At 35.6% G+C, this 14,247-nt stretch overlaps 1 protein-coding gene across 1 annotated transcript in view; it reads left to right on the forward strand.

Moving 5' to 3' along the window:
• The first annotated feature begins 293 nt into the window (after positions 1-293).
• Positions 294-14,247, forward strand: part of LOC129261791 (uncharacterized) — a 36,305-nt gene continuing 22,351 nt past the window's right edge. Inside the window, exons 1-10 of the mRNA XM_064099328.1 lie at positions 294-483; positions 2,247-2,482; positions 3,217-3,366; positions 5,164-5,322; positions 6,471-6,528; positions 7,420-7,588; positions 8,761-8,989; positions 9,919-10,060; positions 11,522-11,625; positions 13,090-13,141. Coding sequence (XP_063955398.1) covers positions 294-483; positions 2,247-2,482; positions 3,217-3,366; positions 5,164-5,322; positions 6,471-6,528; positions 7,420-7,588; positions 8,761-8,989; positions 9,919-10,060; positions 11,522-11,625; positions 13,090-13,141 — 1,489 coding nt within the window. The remainder of the gene's footprint in view (positions 484-2,246; positions 2,483-3,216; positions 3,367-5,163; positions 5,323-6,470; positions 6,529-7,419; positions 7,589-8,760; positions 8,990-9,918; positions 10,061-11,521; positions 11,626-13,089; positions 13,142-14,247) is intronic.

Genomic DNA, 14,247 nt, shown 5'->3' on the forward strand with positions numbered 1-14,247 from the left:
TCAAATCCTGGCCATGGTGTAACTTCCTTTGGAAATAAATTGATCCTCAAAGTGCCACACTCATCCCAGGTGAGATGAATGGGTACCTGGCAGGATTTTGTTCCTTGAAATGCTTCTTTGCTGTAAAAGGCTGTGGGGCTAAAGCCAGGGTAAAAATGTCCAAGTCCTTTGGAAGCACATAGGGATGTTATATCATAATGTGATATGCTCTATACAAGAACTGTATTATTATTATTACTACTTTTATTAAGAGATTTTTATCCATATCCAATATATTTTCTCTTTTGTCCCTGATGGTAGCTACTGAGTGTGAAGGTGATCTGGTATTCAACAGTTGCTCTTCCGCCTGTCCGCTAATCTGTGGTCAGAACGTTAGCGAGATCTGTACCCGTCAGTGTGTCATTGGATGCGCGTGTCCAGACGGACTCTACCGAGATTCGGTCAATGGCACCTCCTGTATGGCCCGTGAGAACTGCATAACAGGTATAGACTTCTTTCGTAATCCATTCATTTCATTTAATTTATTCCACCTTCATGTGTGAAAAGTAAAAAAAATGTTTTATTTTTACGATGTGTTCAATTAGATAAAGCATTGTCTGATTGATAGACACATGTAAAGGTGTAGGCCCCCTAAGAATTCACCACGGGCCCAAAGATATCATAACAATATGTATAAATTAAGACAAATAACATGAAATGAGAAATAATTATGTTGAATGAAGGACATTTTCTTATGGTTAGGCTGAATAAGTCTTTATTGTGAACCCAAATATGTACAGTGAAACCGGTATGTAAAGACCACTCAGGAGAGACAAAAGTGGTCAGTCTCTCTGTGCAGATGGTATTTATAGTACAAATTTAACGGGGGAATACTATTCTAAGGAAACTCTAGTCTTTATGTAAGGTTGGTCCTTCAATACAGGTAGTAGTTACTAAAGCAAGTTTGACTGCGATCGTAAAAGTTCATCTGTTTTGGTTGAAAAGGAGAGATTTTGAACATTTGTTCACAACACACAAAGAAAACTTGACTCGTTGCCTCAAAATTTTTGACTGTTGACTGCAGCCTTCCTCGGCGATGTGACCCGATTTGACCTTAGTGACACAGTAATCGACGATCGGGTCGTAGACATTGGGACGCTTGTATCGCCCTCTGTCCTTGTTGAGAGAAGGTTTCAACGCCTGGATGTAGATTGCTTCTTTCACACCTCTCTCAAAGTACCGTGGCTCCCTGTCCACCACTTGTACCTTGTTGATGTCCGCGTGATTTTCAGGTGATTCAATGTGGATGTGCTGCGATACCTCAGAAGAAGTGGAGCTAGGGCGTCGATGTTCAAGGAATCTGGTCTGAAGGGAATGCTCTGTTTCTCCAATTCCTGACACAAACCCGTAGTTGTCAGTCCTTGACCAGGAATCAGATAAATAGGACCAGTGATATCCTTCTTCTAAGCTTTGTCCTTCGGAGCAACTAAGTACTGTCTTAAGGTTCTTGTTGGTTTATAGCACACCGTAAATTTGACTGTACTTAGTACAGAAGTATAGAAGAGGCTATTGTTTGTCTGCTACATTCCTGACCTGGTTCCCGTAGCACAAAGATTAGCGATTAATCGTATGCTTGATTTTTCATGATCAATTGTGCATTGCAGACAATGCAAACAATTGTTTAAAAAAATGTTCTACGATAATTGCTAAGTTCGGTGTTGCAGGCCCCCAATGTCAGAATTTTTTTTTACCACAAATCAATACGAAACAATTATCAGGCTTTATGCATGTGTTTATTCGTTGATAACGATTGTGTTTCATGAAAATATTGCAGCAAAATAAGATGATCATCATCAATACCATGCTGTAAATGAATTCATTTTTCGTTGGTGGACTGTTCAAAATTTGCAACTCTAGATTGATATTTTTTTTTAGGAAAGGTCAGAAAAAGCTTTATTTTAGAGTTCATGGCACTGGTGGCAACTTCTTGAATGTTAGAAGACAGTCTTATGTCTGTAAAGAAGTATTTCTGGGCAAAAGAATGTTGTGACGTTTTTCACTACTTTTGAATAGACCATTTTCTGGGCTGTCCTAATAATTGTCAAACTTTAAAATCTTGACTAGCTTAAAACAACCCATCCGTGATATATGTCATAAGGTCTCCAACCCCAAGCCCTTAGAATCCTTCAAAAGTGAAAATTTTGTCTAAACATTCTGAAATACACTAGTTTGAAGCATTTGTTTCTTGATGTCTAATTCTTTTACAGAGGATGTAATTGCCGACTTAGAAGAACTAACACCGATCATATGGAGAATAGACATCCCTGACCCCGAACCTGTCAACATCACGGAGCCAGGTCAGCTACACAATATCCAGAGGTCATTTGAGGTCACGGCAGACATGAGTCCTATTACAAGCCTATTGATATACTACATTCGTGATGACGGGGAAGTCGTGGCAGATAGTATCACGTTCACTGTTGAAGAAACGTTTGCCAATGAGGTAAGTTGTCGTTATATCCATGCCTCCCTTTTTTGTATGGTGCGTAAATTGTTAACGACTACACTAGTTGACATGATTGTGGTGTATTCCATGTGTTCCAGCCAGAGTGGTTGTCTTGAGGGCATGTGACATATTTGGGAAGGATTTGTTATGTCTGTGTATTTGCAATTCCACTGTAGAACGCCTATAATGAATTGTAGAAGTGTTGTGGAGCAATGTGGCCCAGGGGATTAGGCTTCAGACTTTGAAATTGAGACTAATGGGTTGGCCTCCCAGCCATGGAGTGATTTCCTTCAGCAAGAAGTTGATCTATATTGTGCTGCACTCCACCCAGGTGAGACAAATGGATACCTGGCATGAATGTATTCCTTGAAATACTTGTGTGCTCTGTAAGGCTCGTCTGGCGAAAGCCTGCCAGGGTAGTAATATCCGGCAAATCCCTTTGGAAGGACATAAAAATTTTAAAAGGTACATTGTATGTGGTATATGAGAACAGAAAATTGTTATTGTTGTTGTTGTTGTTTCTATTATCATAATTATTATTATCAATATTAGTGTTATTATTATTGTCATCATCATCATCATTGTCATCAACATCATGATGATGATCATCATCATCTCCATCATCATCACCATCATCATCTCCATTATCATCATCATCTCCATTGTCATCTTCATCATCATCATCATCCACTGGACAATGGGCTGAATGCATTCTTCACTTTCTTGATCAGGTTACGTTGGATTTTGGCGAGTCTGAAGTGAAACCCAACGATGAAACAACCCTTGATGTGACGGCGGACCCAGATTCGCTCTGTGGTGTTGGTGTGGTCGATAAGAGCGTTTATGTTCTTGGTGGAGACAATTCGATGACAAAGGATTCAGTAAGTACAAGGTCTAGCTCTCAAAGGCCTAATGAGCTTCCTAGTTCCACACATTTAATTGAGAATAATATTCAATTTTGGAATAAATTCAGCCGTATATCAGAGGGACATTTTAGGGGGTCACGCCCTGTATAAGGTAGTAAATCATATTACAGAACACTCGTGAATCACATCAAATACAATATTCTCAAAAAATTATAATAATCAAACTTTCACCATGAATGCACAAATACCTGCAAAATATAGAAATATAAAATTTTTGCCAAGATCAGTTTCTTCTTTTACGCCATCAGCTTCCAATCCCAACCTTCTTTACATGTGAAATGTTTGGTCACTTAAAAATTGTATCATTTTACGGTGTGTTTTCAGTAGGAAAGTTAGAAAATGAACAAAATCAATGATCAGCTTTTTTAACCTGTTAGAGACTGAATGATTTCACAAATTCCATAGAGTCCAACCTGAATATATAGGGGATTAGTCTCCAATGGATGAAGCATATTTGGCTATTTTGAGAAAAAAAATATATAAAACTATGTTTTTCATCCATTTCATCTTTTTATGCAAATTGCGGTTGGAAAAATGTTGCAAAGTTCTTAGCATATATATGCGCAATCATGTTTTAAAGCGCCTAATGCATTTAAGTATATGCGCTTGTTTGGTAATATAATGCCAGTTGGTAATACTCATTCCTATACTTGATTATTAAGTCAGGTGAAGTCTTGTGAAAATAAAGAAATTTTATCCCGTGCACATGATCTGACCAATGGAGTGATGCGTTATATTCCACACGAAACTTGCGACTTGTAAGTCACACTTGAAGGGGTAATCCAGGCTTTTAATAATATGATTTGAACAGATAAACAAAAATCAGACAAACAGAACACTGAAAAGTTGATCAAAATTGGACAAGGAATAATAATGTTATGGCATTTTTAAAGATTTGCACTACCCCATAGAAACAGTTCTAGGCATGTCTTCATGAATATTCAATGAGCAAACTAAGGATGTCATATTCCCACTTGTTCTTTTGTATTTTATTATATGAAATTAGGTTTATTCAATTTTCTTCCTCCAAGAACTAAAAAAAATTATTGACAACTGATTTAGTGCACCGGATATTCACTGCTGTAACTTATTACATTATAAGGGAGACTTAACATTGACACATGTACATGTATGAAAAATGAAATAATTATGATTTCATGTAATAACATAAGAAAGGGAAAGTGGGGATGTGATATCATCAACCCATCCAATGAATATTCATGACGATGTGCATATAACTGCTTTCTCAATATATTGCTAAATTTTGAAATTTAGTAGTTTTGCTATTTATTATCAAGTTTTAACGAATTTTTCAGCATTCTGCTCTGTGAATTTTACTCTATTTATTTAGATATAAATATAAGTACCCCTTTGAATCTTTGTGAAACACCTCCCGGAAGACAAAACATGTCGACAAATTAAAATTTTCCTAGATTGAATAGATTTATGTGGGCCATGGCCCATAGAGATTTGAATTTTGCAGCTTCACCTGTATTGTCTTACCAGCAAAAAATTTACCCCTATTGTGCTGAGCTCAACCCTGGTTAGATGAGTGGGTACATGGTAGGAAGAAATTCCTTGAATGCTTGAGTACTTTTAGGTAGCTGAGTTAAAGCCGTTGTAATGATAATAGCAGGGCCCACTGTGAGATTCAGAGCCAAAGTGGCTACCCTGGATAAATATACTGTAATTATAATTATTATAGTTATTATTATTAGTATTATTATTATTACTTTCATTGTCTTCATGCAGCTGTTTGATTCTATCAGAAGATATCAGCTTGGCCGGTATGGAGGTGTCTATGATTATGGTTCCCGGTGTCCTTCCTATTACAGGAGGAGGAGGAGAAGGTCCATTGCGCCTTGGTATGGTGGTGGATCAGATTTTGATGATGCCTCTGCCGCTTTCAAGGTATGATGTAGTGCTGGTCGATTTATTATTCCAATTTTAATCGACTATTGCCAGAAAAATACCGCTGAAATACCTTGATATCTCGCCGAGTCTGAAAATTCATGATATACGTTCATTATGAGCTGCAATATTGTGAGAGCAGGAAAGGGGGAAATGAAATTAAGGCTTTCATCGGAGCTTGTGCATGAAAAGCTAGATTTGGTACCAACTTACAAAATTACATGTATAATTATGTACTAATGATTCTCGTGTACACTGTACATAAAACAGAATTGTTGAGGATTTAAAGACTGGTTTGGACTCTAGAATGAATATAATAATAGCAATTATAATACCAAGATGCTTTAATACAGAGTGCACATCACTGCCAAATGCGTCCCTATGCACTTTTTGAAGAAGACAGAAAAAGCAAAGAAAAGAGAGAAATTTGCTTGCAGTCATGGCACTATTAAACTCATTTAAAAGTCTTTTTGGATAAGTATGTTTTCAAAGTGGATTTAAACTTGGGTGTAGAAGAGTATGATACATATGATGGGGTGGTGTTCCAAAGTGAAGGGGCAGCATGGGCAAAGGTTTGTTCTCTGTAAAACTTGGTCTGACAACTAGGACAATGTAAAAGATCCTTCTGAGCTGATCTAAGATTGAGAGATGGTACATATTTAACTATATTTTGGAGCCATTGCATGGAGACACTGATAAGTTAAAAACAGTACATAACACACGGCTGAATCATGAGCCAATGTCGTGATTTTAACAGCTTTGCTGCCACAGACAATATCTTACCACAGGAAGACAATGCTATTGGGTCTCTCGTGGCATAGAATGGGTTAAGACAGGTGTGATGTGGAATGATATAGCACAATATCCATCTCAGTTGGATGCCAAGGGTGCTTAAGATCAAGTTAGAGAAAATAAAATACAGTACATGCTTCATATATTTGTTATGCAAGAAGCTCTTGCTCTGACATTCTTTCTTTCTTTTTGCGTCTTTTTCATCTTTTGAAAGCAAATAAGTAATGTCTGGGTAAGTGACTCTGGAGTCATGTGCGATTTTGTATCTGCTTGATAAATGCAGGTTCTTAACTTTATCTTTTAATGTTAGTTTGTTTCACATGATTGTTATCATATCCTGTCTTTTATTCTTTCAGAACATTGGTCTTGTTTATCTCACCAATCTTGATATTGAGACTAAACCATGCGTTCAATGTGAGTGATTTGACTTTTCTTACTGAATGGCATATTAATAATTTCATTTCTTACGCAGAAAAGAATACAAGGCCCCGTTAACACAAAGCTCAGCGATGAATAGCAAATATGAAAGAACACTTCTGATTGATTCTTGGTTGGTATTTTAAACCGAATGCACGTGTAACAGTGATAATGAGCGGTCAGTCCATATAGCGATTGATCGCTAATCTTTGTGTTATGGAACCCTGATGGTTGCTATTCAATCTACTGATTTCTAAATTTTCAGTTTTATATTTTGTCCCAAGATGTTTCTTTTGAAATACCAATTTCCTCACACAAGTACCAAACTGATAACTCACAACTGAATTCCTGTATTTCATTCATATTACCATTTTGACAATATTTTCAAATAATTTGAAAAAAATGACAATATTTTCAAATAATTTGAAAAATTGGCTAGTGATTTTCCGAGACTGCAGATATGTGTTGTTTGTTATGGGCAATTCCAAATATATTTGTAGCTAAAATACTGCTGCTTGATTTCCAATCGTGACTGATATCATAACCGGATATGGTGGCTCAGTGTTAGAGCGTCCGCCTGGACGGGAGGTTGTGGGTTCGATCCCCTGCCAATTCATTCCAAAGACTTGAAACAATTGAACCTTCTGCCTTCTGGTCAGGCGCTTGACGTATTAATAATAACAATATGATATGCAGGGCCTGCTGGCAGAACAGTTAGTAAAAGCTGAAGTGGCTACCCTGGGTGAATGAAAATTATTATTAGTGATATTAGTATATCACTATTGCTGCTTATTGTACTTTTATTTATGCTACTATTAAATTGTTGTTGTAGTTGATAGTATCGTGATCATTATTGATTTAAGGGTGTTCTGTTGATATTATCTCCAGATTATGGCCCCATATTTTATAACGAACCTATTGCCCGCGATCTAGCTATTCCCGTTGCTGCTCAGGATAACGTTGTGGAGGAAGTTGGAAGGGTTCAGAAAGCAGAATCAGGAGCAGAGATAAGGAGTTATTTCCCTGAAACGTTCCTTTGGGACTTGGTTACCACAGAGTATGTATTTACACTTACATAAAAATAATGATAATAATGATAATAATAATAATGATGATGATGGTGATGATGACGATAATAATAATGATAATAATAATAATAATAGTAATAATGATAATAATAATGGTAATAATAATAATGATAATAACAATAATGATTTTAATAATGATGATGATGATGATAATGATGGTAATAATTATAATAATAATGATAATGATAATAATGAAAATACTAATTATGAGAATACTTTTACTACTACTACTACTACTACTACTAGTAATGATAATAATAACAATAAATATAATGATAATAATGATAATATATAGCATTTAGAGTGCGCCTTCTATCTACATTAGTTATCTATTCAGAGGTGCAGAGGGAATTATTACACAGAAGGGGGGTGTGTTATTTTAAACATGATGAAAATAGATATTTCTTTAAGGTTGGCTTTGAATGACTTGGCATTGTGTATTGTTGAAGAGAGGGCATTCCACAAAGTGAGAGCACTATAAGCAAATAAAGCTTAATGAGCATTTGACTCTACGAGTTGTCAACAACTCGGCTCCTGGAGATCTTAGATTTCTAGAGGGTACATTACATATTTTGAGATAAGATCATTTAAATGATGAGCACAACCATTATTAAATAATTTTCCATATATGCAATTTAAAAAAAAAAAATTATTCGCTCCACCACGGGTATCAAGTGAAGTACATCTAGTATTATATATGATGATGTTATAATTTTGATTATATTTTTCTATTATTTAATCATATTTCTAATATATGCTATTCATAACTAAGTAAAGAAGTATTACATGTATATCTGAGAGAAATAGGAATTGAATGGTTTAGTCCTGAGTTATCTCCTTTTGAATGTGTATTGTTTTCTTACACTTAATTAGCTAGAAGTCTTTTATACATAAACTACATGTATTTCGTTATTTTAGTTTTTGGATGATCATGATTTAATTGAAGATCTATGTATATATATTGATGATGTAGTTATGAATTATATTTTGAATAGCGGTATATATATTTTTTTCATTATCAATTTCATTTTCAATCATCAAAATGAAGCTTCCAATATTATTTTGTACCGATATTTCTATCAACAAATAATTTTTCATGATTATTATTTTTTTTTTCTTTGTATCTGCCTGTACTTTGCAGTGAGTTGGGATCCGCTTCTATCGACATCCAAGCACCACACACCATCACCGACTGGGTCGCCAATGCTTTCTGCCTCTCCCCGGAAAACGGTTTGGGCGTTGCCCCGGCAACCTCTCTGATAACGTTCCAGCCGTTCTTCCTATCTTTCTCTCTACCTTACTCCGTGATCAGAGGAGAGAACGTCCCTGTCAAAATCAGTGTCTTCAACTATTTAGACGCCTGTTTAGTGGTACGTTGAATTTATTGGCCATGGTAATGACTTCATGTGCACCCATCCCAATTTAGCTTCCAGAATGAGCTGTAAAAGGGCTTAGATCTTCAGGGTTTATTAGCTTATGACGTAAAGAATAATTGTTGGTCGGACCAAATGATTGTTAGACGAAATGGCATTAGACTATGAAGGTAGATCATGTGATGATTTGGCAATAGATGAATTGGCAATTTACCTCAGTGGCTTGGCATCTATACCTCTGTTATTTGCCTGCAAGATATCAAAGGTCATTTAGGGTCAACGAACTTTGATAATGTTGGGGGTATTTGTGGAATTGTCCAAGATCGAAGGTCATTTGAGGTCAATGAACTTTTACCATGTTGGGGGTATTTGTTGAATTGTCATCATAACTTATTTATTTATGGATCTACACAAGTCATGTAGTTCATGAAACATAGACATAAGGATAATCAAGTATGAATGATTGTTTTGCACACACCTTAGGTCACATGATCATGGTCATAGGTCATGTTGCGTCAATAGATATTGTATTTTATTATCATATGAGTGCTTTCTTTTTTGAATAATTATTCAATAGCTTTTTCAAAGTTACCTCTGCTGCTATATCAAATCGCGTAATGCAGGCGAGACTGCCAGAGGCATTCCACTTGTTAATGATAAATAGTCAATGTATATAGACAAGTATAGAAATAAATAAATCCTTGGTCTGTTTCATAAGGATGTATTATTAATGTAAATTTGCTAATATGGAAACCAGAATGCAAACCTGGACTTTCATTGGCTGTCGACCCCTTTTATTGTAACTGTTGACCCCTTGTGGGTTAGTGTACCATAATTGCAATGTTACCCTATTTATAAGTTTTCATGAAAGTGGCCCATTATCTGTGACCATTATCCACTAAATTGTTTATTTTATTTGTTTTCAGGTGAGGGTTACTCTGGCAGCTAGTGAAAGCTTCACATTGGTATCAGAGTCCGATTCTCAGGATGTTTGCGTGTGCGGAGGACAAGCCGATTCGGTCGAGTTCCGTATCGTTCCTTTAGCTGTTGGCCAAATTCCTCTTCAAGGTAAATATGAAGGATTACATTTACTTGGACTACATGCAATTGGTCTATCTACCCCCTAGAATAGTCCAAGATCGTATGGACTAAACCCATAGGCCCGTATTCTGAAGTCAGGTTTAACTTAAACCATGGTCTAACTCTGTGCTAAAATTATGGAAAGCCAAAAAAGTCACATTTTCCTTACATTGCATGTTTCTTATTTGTACTGTACTCTTTCCTAGCTCGTGAAAGGTGAAGAAAGCTATCTTATCTATCCTTCCGAAACAGTTAAAAATGATTTGAGAGAATCATTAACCGACACATTGAAATTATACTGTTAGAGATTTATGCCACTATTGGCTCTCCATAGTTAAACCACAACTTTAAACCAGGGTTTAATTTAATTCCGACTTCAGAATACGGGCCGTATGGTCTATTATTAATTTGGTTGATTTGCCATCTGGTCTAATGCCCCTTATGCTGATTGATTTGCAGTTTGTTAAATTCAAATTTGGCTCGTAAACAACTAATTCAATCTATTCTGGACTGAATGATGTTAGACCAAGTTGATGACAGACAAAATAGGTGCTGCCTAATTAGGAATTAGACAAAGTAGTAAATGGGTTTAATGGCAATTAGACCGAATGGTTTTTTAACAAACTAGGCCCTGTTGCATAAAAGTTACTATTAAGGTAAATTTGCCTTCCAATGGTAACTACCATGGAACACTGATCAACAGCCAATCAAAATCAAGGATTCCATGCAAGTTACCATTGCTTGGAAAAGTTACCAATTTACCATAATGGTAACTTTTATGCACGGGGCTCTGGTTGTAGACCATGTTGGATGAGACCAAAGAAAAGGAAAGTTAACAAAGCAGGTGTTTTGTTTTTCATGATTTGCACTGTATTTTTTTTTTTTTGGGGGGGGGGGCCTGAAAAATTGTATTTTTCTGGATTTTTTCCCCTTTTTTCTGTATACCGGAAAAATGGTGACTTGTTGTTGATCAACGAGAAAGTTATACCCCTTTCAGTAAGTTGCTGGTCCGGAACAAGCCGGGGCTAAATAAAAAATGTTGAGTTTATGAATGCCGCGGGCTAATCTAGCCTGCGCCAGGCCCTGGCTATTTTGGTGCTGCTTTTATCAGCACCAGGCCAGTGCCAGGCCTGCACCAGGCACTGACCAAAGAATTATTTATGAACGATAGCAGCACCAGACCCCAGCCAAAATTCCTTGCATAGACAAAGGTAACAATTCGGAGCACTTCCGCTCTGTATATGGTGTGTTCAGTTACCATGACGTTTATCCCTTATGTGCCCGAGTTTTTGAATGGGCGATCGTAAAAGTAGCGCGGCTCTGCTATAATAGTTACTGAATGCAATTTTGGGTGCGGACTATTTTAGTGCAGGACTGATGCGAACCAAATAATCATGATAGTGAAAGCGGTATTAATTTAATGTATACATTTTGATCTTCGTTGACTAGTGAATGGTGTATCTGTGGTTGACTCCGACACCCTGTGCGGGAATGAAATCGTCAGTGAGAAAGCAGGAGCTGAGGACACCGTCAGGAGAGAATTATTCGTCAAGGTATTTAGAGAAATCATATCAAAATACTTCCTCGTTTTTTTTACCTTTTCTTATGAAATCTGGTAAAATCATTGGTCTTGGTGTAAAAAAATATGCAAGATGCATTGTCTAGTAGTGTGGTAATGTGAATTGCTATGGTAACAGCATGTTATGGCAATGAATCATGTAAACAGCTTGCAGCTGTCCTGATGGCGGTGTGGGTATTAATCACCTTCAGTGATATTTCTTACTGTCGAATAATCTCTCCAGTTAATCTTTAGACTGTTACAGTAAGTCATGTAAAAAATTCAGGTTTGATTAAAAAACATAATTTTGTAACAAGCCACCCCAAAACCAACAATAAGTTGCAATTAAGGGAAGGTTCTCTGATAATAGCCAAAATAGTCATTTGGTCTTCAAAAAGCAAAGATACATGTATACAGTTAGCTTATCTGAAAGAGTAATTCTTCTTCTTCATACTAACAAAATTAAAAATTGTACAGAAGTATAGAAGACAAGATACAAGGCTTTTTTATCTGATGGAAATTTTGGTGAACTGCTTGGAATTGTCACGGAGATTGCACAGTGCACTCATCTCATGCTTGAGTGAACCTCACACTTCCTTCGAATGTTGTTTTCTCCTTACTTTTTGAAGCTCTCTCCTGGTTTCTTCTGAATGCTATCAAGTACTTGTGTGGATAACTGTTGAGCCCTTTTGACAAGTTATATATCATTTTAAAGCATAGGGGATGTGCCCTTTCAAACTCAACAAAAATCTCAAAATTCATTTTGGGTGACTTATTGTTGGTTTCATGGCGACTGGTCGCATTTACTTTACAACCCCTTTGGCTTTCTCTTGACAATTAAATGAATAATTCCTACTTCTTTCTCTATCCTACCTGTAAGTTTGTACCATTTTCTTGTATCATGTACACATATAAAGGATGTATATATTACTGTCAACTTTGGCCATCCACATAAGCCCTTGTTATTGTTCCCCTTCCACCGCTCTTAATCTGTATTTGTACATTGCTTTGTATATATGTATACATGTATATATATATATATATATATATAATTGTGATGAGCAAGGACCTAAACATTGCGTGGGTGCTTCAGTGAGTAATATATTGGCAAAGAAGCTCAAAAAGCATTGAAGCTAGAGACGTAGCCTGGATTTCTTCAACTTTTATTAGTACAAGCTTTCGGCCATTTAGTTGGGCCTTCTTCAGGTATCTGAAGATGTAAAAGACATAATGGCTTTACAATTACCATGCATATATTTGGATTAATTTACTAAATATAGGTATATCTTAAAAGAAAATGTTTTACATCGGTAATGTTTAATTAGGATTATCCAATAGCTATTAAAATCAATTAAGTTTACGCAGATTTTTATTATATTATTATATATATATATATATGTAAATGAAAATGAAATGAAATTAAATTATTAAAAGGAATCTTTTCCGCTTGTGTTCTCAGGCTGAAGGAGTACCAGAAGACTATTCTTGGAGTTCATATTTCTGTTTGGCTGGTAAGAAAGAACATATAATCTAAAATAAATTGCCACAAAAAAGTGACGATTACTCCTTCGAATTCTGTAATCATAAAAACAGGGGGAAAATCCCATTGCACTTATTTATCTGTAATGACTGTATTATTCTGAGTTTGCAGGAATTGCAGCTCTTACTTTTGGACCTTTATGTCTGTTATCACCCCCCCCCCCAAAAAAAAAAAAAAAACTTCATGGATAGAAAATAATATACTGTTCTATACTGATGTGATATCCACTTTGATGTTTAAATTATTGAACTTTATTTATTTATTTATTTTGGTATAAAAAACATTGCACATAGCAGCCTTACAGCTGAATTGCGTACAATTTACAAAAATGATTAATACAAACAATACGATATTAAAATAAGACATAAGTAACTAAACTCTGATCTGAATAAATGGATAATGGTAATAGGATTTAACAAATGATTTTACTAGATGAAGATTTTATAATATAATATAATTCAATACAGTTGCTTTGTGATATATGTGCCATGCATCTTTCGGTGCAAGTATAGGCTTAAGGATACAAAGTTTAAGGTCATATAATTTATACAATATGGGTGGCAATAAAAATATTTTTTGTATCGTTAAAACACTGATATATATTGCCTTGGCAAACATGATAAAGACTAGCGGGATATCCAGCTTGAAATGTATAAAAGGTTTTTTTTTCAAATGTGTCCAAGAGCATTAAGATTTATAATTTGAGCATAATTTATGATATGCATCTATATTATAAGTAGAATAAGTAACTTTGATGCTAATCATTTCATTTCATACTGCCAACTAAAAAATCAATTATTCATACAATGTATTATTTGTTATCATTATTATAATTTAGCCAGTTATTCAGATTTTGAGTTTAGTAGCCTCACAATGAATGGCAGTGCGCTCTTTTTATAGCGCTGGGTTTTGCACTTAATTTACTCAGAATAGATAATAGGGATAGATATAATTTTATCAACACTATCATTGTTCAGTTTTATGGCACATAGAGATGCAGACCAGGGGGCCGTTTCATAAAGCTGTTTTTTTAATTTAAAGTTAAGAGGTCAGTGACTTTGAGAACGACCGGTGATC

Source organism: Lytechinus pictus, chromosome 5 (assembly GCF_037042905.1).
Source record: "Lytechinus pictus isolate F3 Inbred chromosome 5, Lp3.0, whole genome shotgun sequence".
NCBI lineage: Eukaryota > Metazoa > Echinodermata > Echinoidea > Temnopleuroida > Toxopneustidae > Lytechinus > Lytechinus pictus.